Source organism: Engystomops pustulosus, chromosome 9 (assembly GCF_040894005.1).
Source record: "Engystomops pustulosus chromosome 9, aEngPut4.maternal, whole genome shotgun sequence".
In the NCBI taxonomy this organism is placed as follows: domain Eukaryota; kingdom Metazoa; phylum Chordata; class Amphibia; order Anura; family Leptodactylidae; genus Engystomops; species Engystomops pustulosus.
This window is the reverse complement of record NC_092419.1, coordinates 1,991,437-2,014,241: the sequence shown is the minus strand read 5'-3', so window position 1 is coordinate 2,014,241 and position 22,805 is coordinate 1,991,437. Positions and strand designations below refer to the sequence as shown.

The 22,805-nt window shown below is 54.5% G+C and overlaps 1 protein-coding gene across 3 annotated transcripts in view; it reads right to left on the bottom strand.

The window, feature by feature from the left end:
* The window catches only part of SLC44A4 (solute carrier family 44 member 4), a 62,073-nt gene extending 46,318 nt beyond the window's left edge, over positions 1 to 15,755 (bottom strand). For 2 of the 3 annotated variants that reach the window (XM_072123052.1, XM_072123053.1), the window contains exons 1-2: positions 15,628 to 15,755; positions 3,159 to 3,211 (exon numbers count right to left, since the gene is read on the bottom strand). In XM_072123052.1, the coding sequence (XP_071979153.1) occupies positions 3,159 to 3,211; positions 15,628 to 15,740 (166 nt within the window). In that variant the 5' untranslated portion in view covers positions 15,741 to 15,755. The remainder of the gene's footprint in view (positions 1 to 3,158; positions 3,212 to 15,627) is intronic. The other variant, XM_072123055.1, reaches the window with a different exon arrangement.
* Positions 15,756 to 22,805: the final 7,050 nt, after the last annotated feature.

The window sequence follows — 22,805 nt, the reverse complement described above, 5'->3', positions numbered from 1 at the left end:
AACAATGGCAGAGAGTCACATACCAAGCCCTGAATGTGCCGTCACCTCCTGCACCTTACCCTGCGCCCCCCAATTACCTCCTGCACATTACCCCTCCGCCCCCAATTACCCCAGCACCTTACCTCTGCACCCCCCAATTACCTCCTGCGCCTTACCCCTGCGCCCCCAATTACCTCCTGCACCTTACCCCTGCGCCCCCCAATTACCTCCTGCACCTTACCCCTGCGCCCCCCCAATTACCCCCGCACCTTACCTCTGCACCCCCCAATTACCTCCTGCGCCTTACCCCTGCGCCCCCAATTACCTCCTGCACCTTACCCCTGCGCCCCCCAATTACCTCCTGCACCTTACCCCTGCGCCCCCCCAATTACCCCCGCACCTTACCCCTCCCCCCCAATTACCTCCTGCGCCTTACCCCTGCGCCCCCCCAATTACCCCAGCACCTTACCCCTGCGCCCCCCAATTACCTCCTGCGCCTTACCCCTGCGCCCCCCCAATTACCCCCGCACCTTACCCCTCCCCCCAATTACCTCCTGCGCCTTACCCCTGCGCCCCCCCAATTACCCCAGCACCTTACCCCTCCCCCCCAATTACCTCCTGCGCCTTACCCCTGCGCGCCCCCCCCAATTACCCCCGCACCTTACCCCCCCCAATTACCTCCTGCGCCTTACCCTTCACCCCCCAAATAACCCCTGCGCCCCCCAATTACCTCCTGCACATTACCCCTGCCCCCCAATTACTCCCGCACCCCCCAACTACCCCCTGCACCTCTTCCCTTGCTCTTTGTGCCTCTCTTCATCCCCCCAGGATACAGTAACCCCGCGCCCGTCTCTCCACCTTGTGCTGAGTCACATTTATGGAAGGACTTTGGCGCCATATTTCGGGTTATGGGCGTCATGGAGTTTACTGCAGCGATTCCCAGCAGGGCAGAATTAGGAGCGGCAAAGATAATAGAGCAACGCTCTGCAGAATTAACTTGGAAAAAGAGACCAGTATGGGAGGGGCTAATGGAGCAATATGCTGCATGTGTTCTGGAAATAGGGGGTCATTAGTGCTAGAGGGATCCGCCCTGGAGGGCTGTGTAATTATGTAACCTCTGTGTGTGGTTAGTAGCAGCAGGATTTTAGCTTTTCCAAGTGCACTGGGGGTGTGTCCTCATACTGGGGGCGTGTCCTCATACTGGGGGCGTGTCCTCATACTGGGGGCGTGTCCTCATACTGGGGGCGTGTCCTCATACTGGGGGCGTGTCCTCATACTGGGGGCGTGTCCTCGTACTGGGGGCGTGTCCTCGTACTGGGGGCGTGTCCTCGTACTGGGGGCGTGTCCTCACACTGCTGACTTCTGTGCTCTCTGGAATGATCTCTTCCAGATCTACTCCCATCTGCTGTGAGTGGACACTGTAGTATTCAATATGGAGTCTGCTGCAGCCGTTACTCAGAGCAGATGGGAGGAGCTATGGAGCAGCTCAATGCATACAATGCCGCCACAATCCGAAAATATTAACCCATATTTCACAGTTTTGCTGCTACTAACTACATACACAAATGTCTGATTACACATCTCTCCAGGGACAATACATAACACCGGCTGCAGAGAGCACAGAGCACAGCAGTGTGAGGGCTGATTACACATCTCTCCAGGGACAATACATAACACCGGCTGCAGAGAGCACAGAGCACAGCAGTGTGAGGGCTGATTACACATCTCTCCAGGGACAGTACATAACACCGGCTGCAGAGAGCACAGAGCACAGCAGTGTGAGGTCTGATTACACATCTCTCCAGGGACAGTACATAACACTGGCTGCAGAGAGCACAGAGCACAGCAGTGTGAGGTCTGATTACACATCTCTCCAGGGACAATACATAACACTGGCTGCACAGAGCACAGCAGTGTGAGGTCTGATTACACATCTCTCCAGGGACAATACATAACACTGGCTGCAGAGAGCACAGAGCACAGCAGTGTGAGGTCTGATTATACATCTCTCCAGGGACAATACATAACACTGGCTGCAGAGAGCACAGAGCACAGCAGTGTGAGGTCTGATTACACATCTCTCCAGGGACAATACATAACACTGGCTGCAGAGAGCACAGAGCACAGCAGTGTGAGGTCTGATTACACATCTCTCCAGGGACAGTACATAACACTGGCTGCAGAGAGCACAGAGCACAGCAGTGTGAGGTCTGATTACACATCTCTCCAGGGACAGTACATAACACTGGCTGCAGAGAGCACAGAGCACAGCAGTGTGAGGTCTGATTACACATCTCTCCAGGGACAATACATAACACTGGCTGCAGAGAGCACAGAGCACAGAAGTGTGAGGTCTGACTACAAATCTCTCCAGGGACAATACATAACACTGGCTGCAGAGAGCACAGAGCACAGCAGTGTGAGGTCTGATTACACATCTCTCCAGGGACAATACATAACACTGGCTGCAGAGAGCACAGAGCACAGCAGTGTGAGGTCTGATTACACATCTCTCCAGGGACAATACATAACACTGGCTGCAGAGAGCACAGAGCACAGCAGTGTGAGGTCTGATTACACATCTCTCCAGGGACAATACATAACACTGGCTGCAGAGAGCACAGAGCACAGCAGTGTGAGGTCTGATTACACATCTCTCCAGGGACAATACATAACACTGGCTGCAGAGAGCACAGAGCACAGCAGTGTGAGGTCTGATTACACATCTCTCCAGGGACAATACATAACACTGGCTGCAGAGAGCACAGAGCACAGCAGTGTGAGGTCTGATTACACATCTCTCCAGGGACAATACATAGCACTGGCTGCAGAGAGCACAGAGCACAGCAGTGTGAGGTCTGATTACACATCTCTCCAGGGACAATACATAACACTGGCTGCAGAGAGCACAGAGCACAGCAGTGTGAGGTCTGATTACACATCTCTCCAGGGACAATACATAGCACTGGCTGCAGAGAGCACAGAGCACAGCAGTGTGAGGTCTGATTACACATCTCTCCAGGGACAATACATAACACTGGCTGCAGAGAGCACAGAGCACAGCAGTGTGAGGACACACTGCCCTTGCCTTGTACAGTACGTGGATGATTATATGCTCCGTGTCTCCTGCCATCGGGGAGCTAATCCTCCCTAGACACTGAGTGCAGGACGTGTCTCACCTTCCGTGTCTCCTATCATTCGTCTGGATACAGGACCCAGGATCGACCGTGACCTGATAAACACAAACCAGGTGATAGCAGATGACCCCCATGGGAAAATCAATGTACAACTTATTGATTGTAAGCCTCGCTGTGTAATGCCTCACCTCTCCTGCGGGGGCGCTGTAGGGGTCTTTCCTATATAGAAGTATACAATGATCTTTAGGGTCTCCAGGCTGGTGATAAGATCCGCTCCCTGGATAAGACCCCCCCCCCCCGGATAAGCTCCCCCCCCCCCCCCGGATAAGACCCCCCCTGGAGTAAATGGTGGCACATGTGGTTTGTGGCCACAGAGGCCGTAGAGGTTGGACAGGAAGGGGGGGGGCAGCATCTGCCCGGAGAGGGGCAGTTACTGATGATATGGAGGCAGATAGAAAGCCTTGTAGGGTGATCCTGCTGCACGGCCAAGTGTGCAAGTGTTTCTCGGAGGTCTGTGGCTTCTCTCCCAAGAACTACAAGTCCTGCCGCACAATCCTCATTACACACCTGCCTTTAGGTGCAATAGTCAGGAGGCCTCAGAACACATTGGGTGGTCCGCGGGTCCCACCGATATTGTTATGTCTTACAGACCCTCCGTTCTGCTATGGGGGCTAATGTCCAATATCTCCTAAAGTGGGTGGCTTTAAGTCACAGACACGCCCCCTTTACTTGTAGAATGAGGGGGCGTGTCTGTGACTACAATGGAGACCCCCAAGTCAGTGACACATCTTGTGTCCTCGCCGGCAGCACAACAAACACTTCCTCGTATCTCAGGAGTCACAATAGAGAAGTGACGCGGAGGTGACCCAGTAATTATTCCAGGAAAGCAAACAGTAATTACCAGGCGGCACCATGGCAATGCCCGTCCCCGGGGCTCTGATCACTACCCAGGACACACAACGCAGCTGTAATACAGAGGACGAGCACTGCTGCCTGCAGAATAGACTCTGATCACTACCCAGGACACACAGCGCAGCTGTAATACAGAGGACGACCACTGCCGTCTGCAGAATAGACTCTGATCACTACCCAGGACACACAGCGCAGCTGTAATACAGAGGGCGACCACTGCTGCCTGCAGAATAGACTCTGATCACTACCCAGGACACACGGCGCAGCTGTAATACAGAGGGCGACCACTGCCGCCTGCCCCCGGGGCTCTGATCACTACCCAGGACACACGGCGCAGCTGTAATACAGAGGACGACCACTGCTGCCTGCAGAATAGACTCTGATCACTACCCAGGACACACAGCGCAGCTGTAATACAGAGGGCGAGCACTGCCGTCTGCAGAATAGACTCTGATCACCACCCAGGACACACAGCGCAGCTGTAATACAGAGGGCGACCACTGCCGCCCGTCCCCGGGGCTCTGATCACTACCCAGGACACACGGCGCAGCTGTAATACAGAGGGCGAGCACTGCCGTCTGCAGAATAGACTCTGATCACCACCCAGGACACACAGCGCAGCTGTAATACAGAGGGCGACCACTGCCGCCCGTCCCCGGGGCTCTGATCACTACCCAGGACACACAGCGCAGCTGTAATACAGAGGGCAACCACTGCCGTCTGCAGAATAGACTCTGATCACTACCCTGGACGCACAGCGCATCTGTAATACAGAGGGCGAGCACTGCCGCCTGCAGAATAGACTCTGATCACTACCCAGGACACACAGCGCAGCTGTAATACAGAGGGCGAGCACTGCCGCCTGCAGAATAGACTCTGATCACTACCCAGGACACACAGCGCAGCTGTAATACAGAGGGCGACCACTGCCACCTGCAGAATAGACTCTGATCACTACCCAGGACACACAGCGCAGCTGTAATACAGAGGGCGACCACTGCCGCCTGCAGAATAGACTCTGATCACTACCCAGGACACACAGCACAGCTGTAATACAGAGGGTGACCACTGCCGCCTGCAGAATAGACTCTGATCACTACCCAGGACACACAGCACAGCTGTAATACAGAGGGTGACCACTGCCGCCTGCAGAATAGACTCTGATCACTACCCAGGACACACAGCGCAGCTGTAATTCAGAGGGCGACCACTGCCGCCTGCAGAATAGACTCTGATCACTACCCAGGACACACAGCGCAGCTGTAATACAGAGGGCGACCACTGCCGCCTGCAGAATAGACTCTGATCACTACCCAGGACACACAGCGCAGCTGTAATACAGAGGGCGACCACTGCCGCCTGCAGAATAGACTCTGATCACTACCCAGGACACACAGCACAGCTGTAATACAGAGGGTGACCACTGCCGCCTGCAGAATAGACTCTGATCACTACCCAGGACACACAGCGCAGCTGTAATACAGAGGGCGACCACTGCCGCCTTCAGAATAGACTCTGATCACTACCCAGGACACACAGCGCAGCTGTAATACAGAGGGCGACCACTGCCGCCTGCAGAATAGACTCTGATCACTACCCAGGACACACAGCGCAGCTGTAATACAGAGGGAGACCACTGCCGCCTGCAGAATAGACTCTGATCACTACCCAGGACACACAGCGCAGCTGTAATACAGAGGGCGACCACTGCCGCATGTGGAATAGACTCTGATCACTACCCAGGACACACAGCGCAGCTGTAATACAGAGGGAGACCACTGCCGCCTGCAGAATAGACTCTGATCACTACCCAGGACACACAGCGCAGCTGTAATACAGAGGGCGACCACTGCCGCCTGCCCCCGGGGCTCTGATCACTACCCAGGACACACAGCGCAGCTGTAATAAAGAGGGTGACCACTGCCGCCTGCAGAATAGACTCTGATCACTACCCTGGACACACAGCGCAGCTGTAATACAGAGAGCGAGCACTGCCGCCTGCAGAATAGACTCTGATCACTACCCAGGACACACAGCGCAGCTGTAATACAGAGGGCGACCACTGCCGCCTGCAGAATAGACTCTGATCACTACCCAGGACACACAGCACAGCTGTAATACAGAGGGCGACCACTGCCGCCTGCAGAATAGACTCTGATCACTACCCAGGACACACAGCGCAGCCGTAATACAGAGGGCGACCACTGCCGCCTTCAGAATAGACTCTGATCACTACCCAGGACACACAGCGCAGCTGTAATACAGAGGGCGACCACTGCCGCCTGCAGAATAGACTCTGATCACTACCCAGGACACACAGCGCAGCTGTAATACAGAGGGCGACCACTGCCGCCTGCAGAATAGACTCTGATCACTACCCAGGACACACAGCGCAGCTGTAATACAGAGGGCGACCACTGCCGCATGTGGAATAGACTCTGATCACTACCCAGGACACACAGCGCAGCTGTAATACAGAGGGAGACCACTGCCGCCTGCAGAATAGACTCTGATCACTACCCAGGACACACAGCGCAGCTGTAATACAGAGGGCGACCACTGCCGCCTGCCCCCGGGGCTCTGATCACTACCCAGGACACACAGCGCAGCTGTAATACAGAGGGCGACCACTGCCGCATGTGGAATAGACTCTGATCACTACCCAGGACACACGGCGCAGCTGTAATACAGAGGGCGACCACTGCCGCATGTGGAATAGACTCTGATCACTACCCAGGACACACAGCGCAGCTGTAATACAGAGGGCGACCACTGCCGCATGTGGAATAGACTCTGATCACTACCCAGGACACACAGCGCAGCTGTAATACAGAGGGCGACCACTGCCGCATGTGGAATAGACTCTGATCACTACCCAGGACACACAGCGCAGCTGTAATACAGAGGGCGACCACTGCCGCATGTGGAATAGACTCTGATCACTACCCAGGACACACGGCGCAGCTGTAATACAGAGAGCGACCACTGCCACCTGCAGAATAGACTCTGATCACTACCCAGGACACACAGCGCAGCTGTAATACAGAGGGCGACCACTGCCGCCTGCCCCCGGGGCTCTGATCACTACCCAGGACACACAGCGCAGCTGTAATACAGAGGGCGACCACTGCCGCATGTGGAATAGACTCTGATCACTACCCAGGACACACGGCGCAGCTGTAATACAGAGGGCGACCACTGCCGCATGTGGAATAGACTCTGATCACTACCCAGGACACACAGCACAGCTGTAATACAGAGGGCGACCACTGCCGCCTGCCCCCGGGGCTCTGATCACTACCCAGGACACACAGCGCAGCTGTAATACAGAGGGCGACCACTGCCGCCTGCAGAATAGACTCTGATCACTACCCAGGACACACAGCGCAGCTGTAATACAGAGGGCGACCACTGCCGCCTGCAGAATAGACTCTGATCACTACCCAGGACACACAGCGCAGCTGTAATACAGAGGGTGACCACTGCCGCCTGCAGAATAGACTCTGATCACTACTTAGGACACACAGCGCAGCTGTAATACAGAGGGTGACCACTGCCGCCTGCAGAATAGACTCTGATCACTACCCAGGACACACAGCGCAGCTGTAATACAGAGGGTGACCACTGCCGCCTGCAGAATAGACTGATCACCACCCAGGACACACAGCGCAGCTGTAATACAGAGGGTGACCACTGCCGCCTGCAGAATAGACTGATCACTACCCAGGACACACGGCGCAGCTGTAATACAGAGGGCGACCACTGCCGCATGTGGAATAGACTCTGATCACTACCCAGGACACACGGCGCAGCTGTAATACAGAGGGCGACCACTGCCGCCTGCCCCCGGGGCTCTGATCACTACCCAGGACACACAGTGCAGCCGTAATACAGAGGGCGACCACTGCCGCATGTGGAATAGACTCTGATCACTACCCAGGACACACAGCGCAGCTGTAATACAGAGGGCGACCACTGCCGCATGTGGAATAGACTCTGATCTTCCTACAAGAATCGGGATTTCCTCAAATCATCGCATTTTCTCTCATCTCGGGGCAGAGCTGCCTCTGGCTTTAGGCCTCAGTAATTACAATCTCTGAGAAGACATTCAGGTTGGTCACAGAAGCTGATTGTAATAAGCGCAGTTTTAGTCGCCACCTGAGGCCTAAGACTCCCTGCGCTGCCTCCTTGTACTTAGGGACCGTCTGCTAATATACAACTACAGACACATAAAGCTCCATGTACAAATATTGTGTCAATTATTTTACACGGTGCCTTGCGTTATATTCATGTGACCAGTGACATCATAGCGGGTCCTTTAGCCTTCTAACAATAGCAAACAGCTCACCGTGTATGTGATTACATGAAGTCACAGCAGCCTCCATGGAGGATGAGGAGGAGTAGACGTCCATGGAGGCTGCTGTGGCTTCATGTGATCAGATACATGCATGGGGTACAGTTTGATATTGTTAAGAGGCTGAAGGACCTGAGATGATGTCACTCTGGTCACATGACATGAACTGCTGAATAGTAAGGAGGCATAAGGCATGGGGAGTAAATGGGAGGGGCCGGATTAGCAGGACACACCCCCTGTGATGCAGGGAATATAAAATAAAAGGTAACTTATGTGGATGAAGGGGGTCAGTCAGTTATTAGGGCTCTATAGGAACCTGTCACTGGCTGTACATGTGATGATGTGCTGACAGGTTCCCTTTAAACGTCAATGAGAAGGGACACAGGAGCCGATTGTGGGGCGGCCGAGGGGCTTTATAGTCCTAATCATTCCCTGTTTGGTCCCATGAACGTTACTTCCTATTATCGGACCGCTCTCCAGGACCCAGGACTTGCACCTCTAATCCCTAATACCGGAGGCGAGTCTCAGGGGAGGGCGTCATGTCCCGCCCAATGTCACCCCCAAATGTTCAGGAAAGGCTCTGGGGAGTCTTCAGGACCCCCCACTGATAGTGTCCGTGTCAGGAGACCTCCCATTACACACCCCAGGAGCCCCTCAGGACCCCCCACTGATAGTGTCCGTGTCAGGAGACCTCCCATTATACACCCCAGGAGCCCCTCAGGACCCCCCCCCCACTGATAGTGTCCGTGTCAGGAGACCTCCTATTATACACCCCAGGAGCCCCTCAGGACCCCCCACTGATAGTGTCCGTGTCAGGAGACCGCACATGAAGGGGTTAAGGCTTTGAGAGATGCAAAACAGGAAAATCCGGGCTCTCGTAGAGATTCCTCGTCACCTATAGACACCGGGTGACACACTAGAGGAGCCCGGGGCCCGGAGAGAGGCCACACTAGAGGAGCCCGGGGCCCGGAGAGAGGCCACACTAGAGGAGCCCGGGGCCCGGAGAGAGGCCACACTAGAGGAGCCCGGGGCCCGGAGAGAGGCCACACTAGAGGAGCCCGGGGCCCGGAGAGAGGCCACACTAGAGGAGCCCGGGGCCCGGAGAGAGGCCACACTAGAGGAGCCCGGGGCCCGGAGAGAGGCCACACTAGAGGAGCCCGGGGCCCGGAGAGAGGCCACACTAGAGGAGCCCGGGGCCCGGAGAGAGGCCACACTAGAGGAGCCCGGGGCCCGGAGAGAGGCCACACTAGAGGAGCCCGGGGCCCGGAGAGGTGACACTAGAGGAGCCCGGGGCCCCGGAGAGGTGACACAGCCGCCGGGTTAGACATTAATCCAGAGCCGTCACTTTACTGCACAACGGCCTCGTAAAAATGGTTGACGCATTAACCAAGAAAAATCATCCGCGTTTCCTGCAGGGACCAAAGGTGGAGCCCAGAAGGGGTTAAATGGAGAATTCGCCTCCTGTTTTAGGGGGTCAACAGGTGCCTAAAGACTAATATATATGCAAAGTGCTCCGGGGGACCAGAACCATTATACGTGGGACCAGAACCATCTGTCGCAGGATCTCGTGTGCAGGGCAGAGGTCACCCAGAGGCCACCCTGAGGCCCACCCTGAGGCCCACCCTGAGGCCCACCCTGAGGCTACAGCCACAGTCAGAGAAAGAGTTAATTGCGTCCCAGCGTTTACGGCAGAGATTTGAATAAGCGTCTAGAATAACCACAGCACCAGGAAGTAGCAGAGAAAGGAGCACTAAAAATGTACATGACTATGGGGGTCACCCCCAGCCTGGCGCATACTGCACTGTTACTATAGGGGTCACCCCCAGCCTGGCGCATACTGCACTGTTACTATAGGGGTCACCCCCAGCCTGGCGCATACTGCACTGTTACTATAGGGGTCACCCCCAGCCTGGCGCATACTGCACTGTTACTATAGGGGTCACCCCCAGCCTGGCGCATACTGCACTGTTACTACGGGGGTCACCCCCAGCCTGGCGCATACTGCACTGTTACTACGGGGGTCACCCCCAGCCTGGCGCATACTGCACTGTTACTATGGGGGTCCCCCCCAGCCTGGCGCATACTGCACTGTTACTATGGGGGTCACCCCCAGCCTGGCGCATACTGCACTGTTACTATGGGGGTCACCCCCAGCCCGGCGCATACTGCACTGTTACTATGGGGGTCACCCCCAGCCCGGCGCATACTGCACTGTTACTATGGGGGTCACCCCCAGCCCGGCGCATACTGCACTGTTACTATGGGGGTCACCCCCAGCCTGGCGCATACTGCACTGTTACTATGGGGGTCACCCCCAGCCTGGCGCATACTGCACTGTTACTATGGGGGTCACCCCCAGCCTGGCGCATACTGCACTGTTACTATGGGGGTCACCCCCCAGCCTGGCGCATACTGCACTGTTACTATGGGGGTCACCCCCAGCCTGGCGCATACTGCACTGTTACTATGGGGGTCACCCCCAGCCTGGCGCATACTGCACTGTTACTATGAGGGTCACCCCCAGCCTGGCGCATACTGCACTGTTACTATGGGGGTCACCCCCAGCCTGGCGCATACTGCACTGTTACTATGGGGGTCACCCCCAGCCTGGCGCATACTGCACTGTTACTATAGGGGTCACCCCCAGCCTGGCGCATACTGCACTGTTACTATAGGGGTCACCCCCAGCCCGGCGCATACTGCACTGTTACTATGGGGGTCACCCCCAGCCTGGCGCATACTGCACTGTTACTATAGGGGTCACCCCCAGCCTGGCGCATACTGCACTGTTACTATAGGGGTCACCCCCAGCCTGGCGCATACTGCACTGTTACTATAGGGGTCACCCCCAGCCCGGCGCATACTGCACTGTTACTATGGGGGTCACCCCCAGCCTGGCGCATACTGCACTGTTACTACGGGGGTCACCCCCAGCCTGGCGCATACTGCACTGTTACTACGGGGGTCACCCCCAGCCTGGCGCATACTGCACTGTTACTATGGGGGTCACCCCCAGCCTGGCGCATACTGCACTGTTACTATGGGGGTCACCCCCAGCCTGGCGCATACTGCACTGTTACTATGGGGGTCACCCCCAGCCTGGCGCATACTGCACTGTTACTATAGTGGTCACCCCCAGCCTGGCGCATACTGCACTGTTACTATGGGGGTCACCCCCAGCCCGGCGCATACTGCACTGTTACTATGGGGGTCACCCCCAGCCCGGCGCATACTGCACTGTTACTATGGGGGTCACCCCCAGCCTGGCGCATACTGCACTGTTACTATGGGGGTCACCCCCAGCCTGGCGCATACTGCACTGTTACTATGGGGGTCACCCCCAGCCTGGCGCATACTGCACTGTTACTATGGGGGTCACCCCCAGCCTGGCGTCTACTGCACTGTTACTATGGGGGTCACCCCCAGCCCGGCGCATACTGCACTGTTACTATGGGGGTCACCCCCAGCCTGGCGCATACTGCACTGTTACTATGGGGGTCACCCCCAGCCTGGCGCATACTGCACTGTTACTATAGTGGTCACCCCCAGCCTGGCGCATACTGCACTGTTACTATGGGGGTCACCCCCAGCCCGGCGCATACTGCACTGTTACTATGGGGGTCACCCCCAGCCCGGCGCATACTGCACTGTTACTATGGGGGTCACCCCCAGCCTGGCGCATACTGCACTGTTACTATGGGGGTCACCCCCAGCCTGGCGCATACTGCACTGTTACTATGGGGGTCACCCCCAGCCTGGCGCATACTGCACTGTTACTATGGGGGTCACCCCCAGCCTGGCGCATACTGCACTGTTACTATGGGGGTCACCCCCAGCCCGGCGCATACTGCACTGTTACTATGGGGGTCACCCCCAGCCCGGCGCATACTGCACTGTTACTATGGGGGTCACCCCCAGCCTGGCGCATACTGCACTGTTACTATGGGGGTCACCCCCAGCCTGGCGCATACTGCACTGTTACTATGGGGGTCACCCCCAGCCTGGCGCATACTGCACTGTTACTATGGGGGTCACCCCCAGCCTGGCGCATACTGCACTGTTACTATGGGGGTCACCCCCAGCCCGGCGCATACTGCACTGTTACTATGGCAACTGCCTGCAATTAGTCTCGGGGCATAGCAGCACTACAACTCCCAGCATTGCCCTGATGTTGTGTATGGTTGGAGACAGTATCTATAACCCCCATTATGTAGAAGCTTCTGGGCCCTTGTTGGTCACTGCGAGGGATTCATCATCTTCCTCATAGAGAATAATAACAACGGGAACTCAGGTAACAGGAAACACAATCCCAAATCTCTGGAGGGGGGGGGGGGGGCAGGGAGATCTGGATAACATAGAACCCTCTCTAATGGGGGGAGCAGGTAGAACTGGTTATACAAGGTGCATGGAAGATGAGAGTTGTTGTTGTTTTGTGTTGGCAGATTGTGGTGGAAGCTCCCAAAATAGAAACCTAGAAGGCGCAGAACTCTCTCCGAAATAATTATGGTCATACAGGGTGCCCTGCTGAAGCACCGGGCGCACACGGGTCAGGGCACCGCTGGAGCACCGGGCACACGCACGCCAGGGCACCGCTGGAGCACCGGGCACACGCACGCCAGGGCAACGCTGGAGCACCGGGCACACGCACGCCAGGGCAACGCTGGAGCACCGGGCACACGCACGCCAGGGCAACGCTGGAGCACCGGGCACACGCACGCCAGGGCAACGCTGGAGCACCGGGCACACGCACGCCAGGGCAACGCTGGAGCACCGGGCACACGCACGCCAGGGCAACGCTGGAGCACCGGGCACACGCACGCCAGGGCAACGCTGGAGCACCGGGCACACGCACGCCAGGGCACCGAGCACACGCACGTCAGGGCACCGGGCACACGCACGCCAGGGCACCGCGGGAGCACCGGGCGCACGCACGCCAGGGCACAGCGGGAGCACCGGGCGCACGCACGCCAGGGCACAGCGGGAGCACCGGGCGCACACACGCCAGGGCACCGCTGGAGCACCGGGCGCACACACGCCAGGGCACCGCTGGAGTACCGGGCGCACACACATGTCAGGGCAGCGCTGGAGCACCGGGCGCACACACATGTCAGGGCAGCGCTGGAGCACCGGGCGCACACATGTCAGGGCACCGCTGGAGCACCGGGCGCACACACGCCAGGGCACCGCTGGAGCACCGGGCGCACACACGCCAGGGCACCGCTGGAGCACCGGGCGCACACACGCCAGGGCACCGCTGGAGCACCGGGCGCACACACGCCAGGGCACCGCTGGAGCACCGGGCACACACACGTCAGGGCAATCACAGATGGATTTACCTTGGGCACACGGGCAGCGCCAAGCACAAACACAACCGGTGTCACACGTCACCAGAGAGGTCACAGGGAGATGACCCCACAATCAGCAAACCAACGAGCAGCGGGCACCAGAAGACATGATCAGAATATATACAGGTGACGTGTGCGTGCGTGTGATATATACAGGTGACGTGTGCGTGCGTGTGATATATACAGGTGACGTGTGTGATATATACAGGTGATGTGTGTGTGTGTGATATATACAGGTGACGTGTGTGTGTGTGATATATACAGGTGACGTGTGTGTGTGTGTGTGATATATACAGGTGATGTGTGTGTGTGTGTGTGATATATACAGGTGATGTGTGTGTGTGTGTGTGATATATACAGGTGATGTGTGTGTGTGTGTGTGATATATACAGGTGATGTGTGTGTGTGTGTGATATATACAGGTGATGTGTGTGTGTGTGTGATATATACAGGTGATGTGTGTGTGTGTGTGATATATACAGGTGATGTGTGTGTGTGTGTGTGTGATATATACAGGTGATGTGTGTGTGTGTGTGATATATACAGGTGATGTGTGTGTGTGTGTGTGATATATACAGGTGATGTGTGTGTGTGTGTGATATATACAGGTGATGTGTGTGTGTGTGTGTGATATATACAGGTGATGTGTGTGTGTGTGTGATATATACAGGTGATGTGTGTGTGTGTGTGATATATACAGGTGATGTGTGTGTGTGTGTGATATATACAGGTGATGTGTGTGTGTGTGTGATATATACAGGTGATGTGTGTGTGTGTGTGATATATACAGGTGATGTGTGTGTGTGTGTGATATATACAGGTGATGTGTGTGTGTGTGTGATATATACAGGTGATGTGTGTGTGTGTGATATATACAGGTGATGTGTGTGTGTGTGTGATATATACAGGTGATGTGTGTGTGTGTGTGATATATACAGGTGATGTGTGTGTGTGTGTGATATATACAGGTGATGTGTGTGTGATATATACAGGTGATGTGTGTGTGTGTGTGATATATACAGGTGATGTGTGTGTGATATATACAGGTGATGTGTGTGTGATATATACAGGTGATGTGTGTGTGTGTGTGATATATACAGGTGATGTGTGTGTGTGATATATACAGGTGATGTGTGTGTGTGATATATACAGGTGATGTGTGTGTGTGTGTGATATATACAGGTGATGTGTGTGTGTGTGTGATATATACAGGTGATGTGTGTGTGATATATACAGGTGATGTGTGTGTGTGATATATACAGGTGATGTGTGTGTGTGATATATACAGGTGATGTGTGTGTGATATATACAGGTGATGTGTGTGTGTGTGATATATACAGGTGATGTGTGTGTGATATATACAGGTGATGTGTGTGTGATATATACAGGTGATGTGTGTGTGTGATATATACAGGTGATGTGTGTGTGATATATACAGGTGATGTGTGTGTGATATATACAGGTGATGTGTGTGTGTGTGATATATACAGGTGATGTGTGTGTGATATATACAGGTGATGTGTGTGTGTGATATATACAGGTGATGTGTGTGTGATATATACAGGTGATGTGTGTGTGTGATATATACAGGTGATGTGTGTGTGTGTGATATATACAGGTGATGTGTGTGATATATACAGGTGATGTGTGTGATATATACAGGTGATGTGTGTGATATATACAGGTGATGTGTGTGTGATATATACAGGTGATGTGTGTGTGATATATACAGGTGATGTGTGTGTGATATATACAGGTGATGTGTGTGATATATACAGGTGATGTGTGTGTGATATATACAGGTGATGTGTGTGTGTGATATATACAGGTGCAGGTGTATGCGGGCGGGGTGGGGCTGCGGTAGGTATCAGGCAGGTGAGTATCAGTGGCGGCCACTTACCGTACTCCTCCGCCATCTTCCCGCTCCTCCTTGTACTGGAGTCCCCGGTCCCGAATCCGTGCGGACACCTGGCAACGCCCCTCCCCACACCTGTGCCAGCCCCGCCCACACATGCACACGCCCCGCCCACCGACCGATCGCAACGCCAACTGCTGCCTCCAGGTGCGGACTGTAAAGACCGGTATATACAGGTATACAGCACAATCCGTATATATACATGACATCCCCTGTACTGTGACATCACTGTGTGTATTATCCCCTGTACTGTGACATCGCTGTGTGTATTATCCCTGTACTGTGACATCGCTGTGTGTATTATCTCTGTACTGTGACATCACTGTGTGTATTATCCCCTGTACTGTGACATCACTGTGTGTATTATCCCTGTACTGTGACATCACTGTGTGTATTATCCCTGTACTGTGACATCGCTGTGTGTATTATCCCTGTACTGTGACATCGCTGTGTGTATTATCCCTGTACTGTGACATCTCTGTGTGTATTATCCCTGTACTGTGACATCACTGTGTGTATTATCCCTGTACTGTGACATCTCTGTGTGTATTATCCCTGTACTGTGACATCGCTGTGTGTATTATCCCTGTACTGTGACATCGCTGTGTGTATTATCCCTGTACTGTGACATCGCTGTGTGTATTATCCCTGTACTGTGACATCGCTGTGTGTATTATCCCTGTACTGTGACATCACTGTGTGTATTATCCCTGTACTGTGACATCACTGTGTATTATCTCTGTACTGTGACATCACTGTGTGTATTATCTCTGTACTGTGACATCGCTGTGTGTATTATCCTGTACTGTGACATCGCTGTGTGTATTATCCCTGTACTGTGACATCGCTGTGTGTATTATCCCTGTACTGTGACATCACTGTGTGTATTATCCCTGTACTGTGACATCGCTGTGTGTATTATCCCTGTACTGTGACATCGCTGTGTGTATTATCTCTGTACTGTGACATCACTGTGTGTATTATCCCTGTACTGTGACATCGCTGTGTGTATTATCCCTGTACTGTGACATCGCTGTGTGTATTATCCCTGTACTGTGACATCGCTGTGTGTATTATCCCTGTACTGTGACATCGCTGTGTGTATTATCCCTGTACTGTGACATCGCTGTGTGTATTATCCCTGTACTGTGACATCACTGTGTGTATTATCTCTGTACTGTGACATCACTGTGTGCATTACCCCTGTGCTGTGACATCGCTGTGTGCATTATCCCTGTACTGTGACATCGCTGTGTGTATTATCCCTGTACTGTGACATCGCTGTGTGTATTATCTCTGTACTGTGACATCGCTGTGTGTATTATCCTGTACTGTGACATCGCTGTGTGCATTACCCCTGTACTGTGACATCGCTGTGTGTATTATCCCTGTACTGTGACATCGCTGTGTGTATTATCCCTGTACTGTGACATCGCTGTGTGTATTATCCCTGTACTGTGACATCGCTGTGTGTATTATCCCCTGTACTGTGACATCGCTGTGTGTATTATCCCTGTACTGTGACATCGCTGTGTGTATTATCTCTGTACTGTGACATCGCTGTGTGTATTATCCTGTACTGTGACATCGCTGTGTGCATTACCCCTGTACTGTGACATCGCTGTGTGCATTATCCCTGTACTGTGACATCGCTGTGTGTATTATCTCTGTACTGTGACATCACTGTGTATTATCCCTGTACTGTGACATCGCTGTGTGTATTATCCCTGTACTGTGACATCGCTGTGTGTATTATCCCTGTACTGTGACATCGCTGTGTGTATTATCTCTGTACTGTGACATCGCTGTGTGTATTATCCCTGTACTGTGACATCACTGTGTGTATTATCTCTGTACTGTGACATCACTGTGTGTATTATCCCTGTACTGTGACATCGCTGTGTGTATTATCCCTGTACTGTGACATCGCTGTGTGTATTATCCCCTGTACTGTGACATCGCTGTGTGTATTATCCCTGTACTGTGACATCGCTGTGTGTATTATCCCTGTACTGTGACATCGCTGTGTGTATTATCCCTGTACTGTGACATCGCTGTGTGTATTATCCCTGTACTGTGACATCGCTGTGTGTATTATCCCTGTACTGTGACATCACTGTGTGTATTATCCCTGTACTGTGACATCACTGTGTGTATTATCCCTGTACTGTGACATCACTGTGTGTATTATCCCTGTACTGTGACATCACTGTGTGTATTATCCCTGTACTGTGACATCGCTGTGTGTATTATCCCTGTACTGTGACATCGCTGTGTGTATTATCCCTGTACTGTGACATCGCTGTGTGTATTATCCTGTACTGTGACATCGCTGTGTGTATTATCCTGTACTGTGACATCGCTGTGTGCATTACCCCTGTGCTGTGACATCGCTGTGTGCATTATCCCTGTACTGTGACATCGCTGTGTGTATTATCCCTGTACTGTGACATCGCTGTGTGTATTATCCCTGTGCTGTGACATCGCTGTGTGTATTATCCCTGTACTGTGACATCACTGTGTGTATTATCCCTGTACTGTGACATCACTGTGTGTATTATCCTGTACTGTGACATCGCTGTGTGTATTATCCCTGTACTGTGACATCACTGTGTGTATTATCCCTGTACTGTGACATCGCTGTGTGTATTATCCTGTACTGTGACATCGCTGTGTGTATTATCTCTGTACTGTGACATCGCTGTGTGTATTATCCCTGTACTGTGACATCGCTGTGTGTATTATCTCTGTACTGTGACATCACTGTGTATTATCCCTGTACTGTGACATCGCTGTGTGTATTATCCCTGTACTGTGACATCGATGTGTGTATTATCCCTGTACTGTGACATCACTGTGTATTATCCCTGTACTGTGACATCGCTGTGTGTATTATCCCTGTACTGTGACATCGCTGTGTGTATTATCCCTGTGCTGTGACATCGCTGTGTGTATTATCCCTGTACTGTGACATCGCTGTGTGTATTATCCCTGTACTGTGACATCGCTGTGTGTATTATCCTGTACTGTGACATCGCTGTGTGCATTACCCCTGTACTGTGACATCGCTGTGTGCATTATCCCTGTACTGTGACATCGCTGTGTGTATTATCTCTGTACTGTGACATCACTGTGTATTATCCCTGTACTGTGACATCGCTGTGTGTATTATCCCTGTACTGTGACATCGCTGTGTGTATTACCCCTGTACTGTGACATCACTGTGTATTATCTCTGTACTGTGACATCGCTGTGTGTATTATCCTGTACTGTGACATCGCTGTGTGCATTACCCCTGTACTGTGACATCGCTGTGTGCATTACCCCTGTACTGTGACATCGCTGTGTGCATTACCCCTGTACTGTGACATCGCTGTGTGTATTATCCCTGTGCTGTGACATCGCTGCGTGTATTACCCCTGTGCTGTGACATCGCTGCGTGTATTACCCCTGTACTGTGACATCGCTGTGTGTGTTATCCCTGTACTGTGACATCACTGTGTGTATTATCTCTGTACTGTGACATCGCTGTGTGTATTATCCCTGTACTGTGACATCACTGTGTGTATTATCCTGTACTGTGACATTACTGTGTGTATTATCCCTGTACTGTGACATCACTGTGTGTATTATCCCTGTACTGTGACATCACTGTGTGTATTATGCCTGTACTGTGACATTACTGTGTGTATTATCCCTGTACTGTGACATCGCTGTGTGTATTATCCCTGTACTGTGACATCGCTGTGTGTATTATCCCTGTACTGTGACATCGCTGTGTGTATTATCCCTGTACTGTGACATCGCTGTGTGTATTATCTCTGTACTGTGACATCGCTGTGTGTAATATCCCTGTACTGTGACATCGCTGTGTGTATTATCCCTGTACTGTGACATCACTGTGTGTATTATCCCTGTACTGTGACATCACTGTGTGTATTATCCCTGTACTGTGACATCGCTGTGTGTATTATCCCTGTACTGTGACATCGCTGTGTGTATTATCCCTGTACTGTGACATCGCTGTGTGTATTATCCCTGTACTGTGACATCGCTGTGTGTATTATCTCTGTACTGTGACATCGCTGTGTGTATTATCCCTGTACTGTGACATCACTGTGTGTATTATCCCTGTACTGTGACATCACTGTGTGTATTATCTCTGTACTGTGACATCACTGTGTGTATTATCCCTGTACTGTGACATCGCTGTGTGTATTATCCCTGTACTGTGACATCGCTGTGTGTATTATACCTGTACTGTGACATCACTGTGTGTATTATCCCTGTACTGTGACATCACTGTGTGTATTATCCCTGTACTGTGACATCACTGCGTGTATTATCCCTGTACTGTGACATCACTGTGTGTATTATCTCTCTCCTGTGACATCACTGTGTGTATTATCTCTGTACTGTGACATCGCTGTGTGTATTATCCCTGTACTGTGACATCACTGTGTGTATTATCCCTGTACTGTGACATCACTGTGTGTATTATCTCTCTCCTGTGACATCACTGTGTGAGCGGGGTCAGTGTTGGGCGAGTCCTAGGGATATTTTTAGATCTGACATGTAAATTATTATAGGAGGGAGGAGCCGGCGCTGAGGATTGTGAGATATTAGTGAGGCTGAGGTATCCAGTAAGGAGCAGATTCCCTGGGATCACACAAATCATGAGGAATGTGTCAGCAGGGCGGAGCCAGGAGACCAGTGTCACCCCACGCTGCCCAGCAGATGCCCTGACTGCTGCTGCGGGTGACAGCACAGGTGGGGGGGGGGGGGGGGGGTCAGATCAGAGGGAGGGCGCCTGCACATTTGCATAGGGATCAGGAAGCTCTGAGCTTCTCACGTTACAGAAGTAACAACACGGAGGCGATGGAAGGAAATGATTCATCACCTGGAGGAAAGTTCTACAATAATCGCGTCCTGAGACGGACAATCCCTTTAAGAACATCGGCCTCAGGATCATCAGCAGATCAGGGGGAGCACAGGTCATCACACAGAAGCTCTCGGAGTATATCCCCCACAGGACATTTACCAGGATGAGGGACTGTAAACCAAGCACTGACATCCTGGTGTGCGCCCCTTTACAATTACGTAAATGAGCCTAAGGGGCTCCGGGTCATTATGGAGCCCCTGAGGGCGTGTGAGGTCTCAGACATTGCCTTGTGTCAGGACATTGGGGTGCAAGGGGGGGGGGGGGGGTGACAGCGGGAGCCGTGTGATTGGTTGTTGGGGTCCGTAGACTCCGTGTAGAGATCGGGACACAAAACGCCGGAGAGCGAGAATGCAGGACGACTGTTGGCGGAGCCCATTGCTACAGCCGCCGCTCGTCTCCATGTAGCACACGTAGGGATCAGTAACCCCTCGCGGGTCAGACACGGCGACAATCACAGCTGATCACGCGCCCTCAGCTGCGCCCTCGGCTCCCCGCAGCGGACAGGCTCGCCCTCCCCCAGCTGCGCCCTCGGCTCCCCGCAGCGGACAGGCTCGCCCTCCCCCAGCTGCGCCCTCGGCTCCCCGCAGCGGACAGGCTCGCCCTCGGCTCCCCGCAGCGGACAGGCTCGCCCTCCCCCAGCTGCGCCCTCGGCTCCCCGCAGCGGACAGGCTCGCCCTCCCCCAGCTGCGCCCTCGGCTCCCCGCAGCGGACAGGCTCGCCCTCCCCCAGCTGCGCCCTCGGCTCCCCGCAGCGGACAGGCTCGCCCTCCCCCAGCTGCGCCCTCGGCTCCCCGCAGCGGACAGGCTCGCCCTCCCCCAGCTGCGCCCTCGGCTCCCCGCAGCGGACAGGCTCGCCCTCCCCCAGCTGCGCCCTCGGCTCCCCGCAGCGGACAGGCTCGCCCTCCCCCAGCTGCGCCCTCGGCTCCCCGCAGCGGACAGGCTCGCCCTCCCCCAGCTGCGCCCTCGGCTCCCCGCAGCGGACAGGCTCGCCCTCCCCCAGCTGCGCTCTCGGCTCCCCGCAGCGGACAGGCTCGCCCTCCCCCAGCTGCGCTCTCGGCTCCCCGCAGCAGACAGGCTCGCCCTCCCACAGCTGTGCTCTCGGCTCCCCGCAGCAGACAGGCTCGCCCTCCCACAGCTGTGCTCTCGGCTCCCCGCAGCAGACAGGCTCGCCCTCCCACAGCTGTGCTCTCGGCTCCCCGCAGCAGACAGGCTCACCCTCCCACAGCTGTGCCCTCGGCTCCCTGCAGCGGGGAAGGCCTGCCCCCCCACAGCTGTGCTCTCGGCTCCCTGCAGAGGGCAGGACTGGTGCAGGAGCAGGCTTCCGGTTCCATAGTACAGCATACACTTAGATCAGAGAGGTGGTGCAGTGCAAAGCAGAGAGCCAAGAGCACAGCAGTGTGAGGACACAACCCCTAAAGCAGTGGGAGAAGCCAAAATCTTGTGGTATAAATCATAGCACATTGCGGTTAATAAGATTAATTCTGGTTCATAAAGAGTTAATACGACCACAGCTTCCAGGCCGGACGCAGAGAACACGCGCTGCACCACGGACTGTAGCGGATCCAGTAATCTCTGCCGACAGAAACTATTCACCACCCGAATCCAAGTCTCCAACGAGGCGAAGCACGGATGACAGACGAGTAAACAGAGGGGGCAGAGGCGCTCAGGGGACAGCACGGACGCCGCAGAGGCGCTCAGGGGACAGCACGGACGCCGCAGAGGCGCTCAGGGGACAGCACGGACGCCGCAGAGGCGCTCAGGGGACAGCACGGACGCCGCAGAGGCGCTCAGGGGACAGCACGGACGCCGCAGAGGCGCTCAGGGGACAGCACGGACGCCGCAGAGGCGCTCAGGGGACAGCACGGACGCCGCAGAGGCGCTCAGGGGACAGCACGGACGCCGCAGAGGCGCTCAGGGGACAGCACGGACGCCGCAGAGGCGCTCAGGGGACAGCACGGACGCCGCAGAGGCGCTCAGGGGACAGCACGGACGCCGCAGAGGCGCTCAGGGGACAGCACGGACGCCGCAGAGGCGCTCAGGGGACAGCACGGACGCCGCAGAGGCGCTCAGGGGACAGCACGGACGCCGCAGAGGCGCTCAGGGGACAGCACGGACGCCGCAGAGGCGCTCAGGGGACAGCACGGACGCCGCAGAGGCGCTCAGGGGACAGCACGGACGCCGCAGAGGCGCTCAGGGGACAGCACGGACGCCGCAGAGGCGCT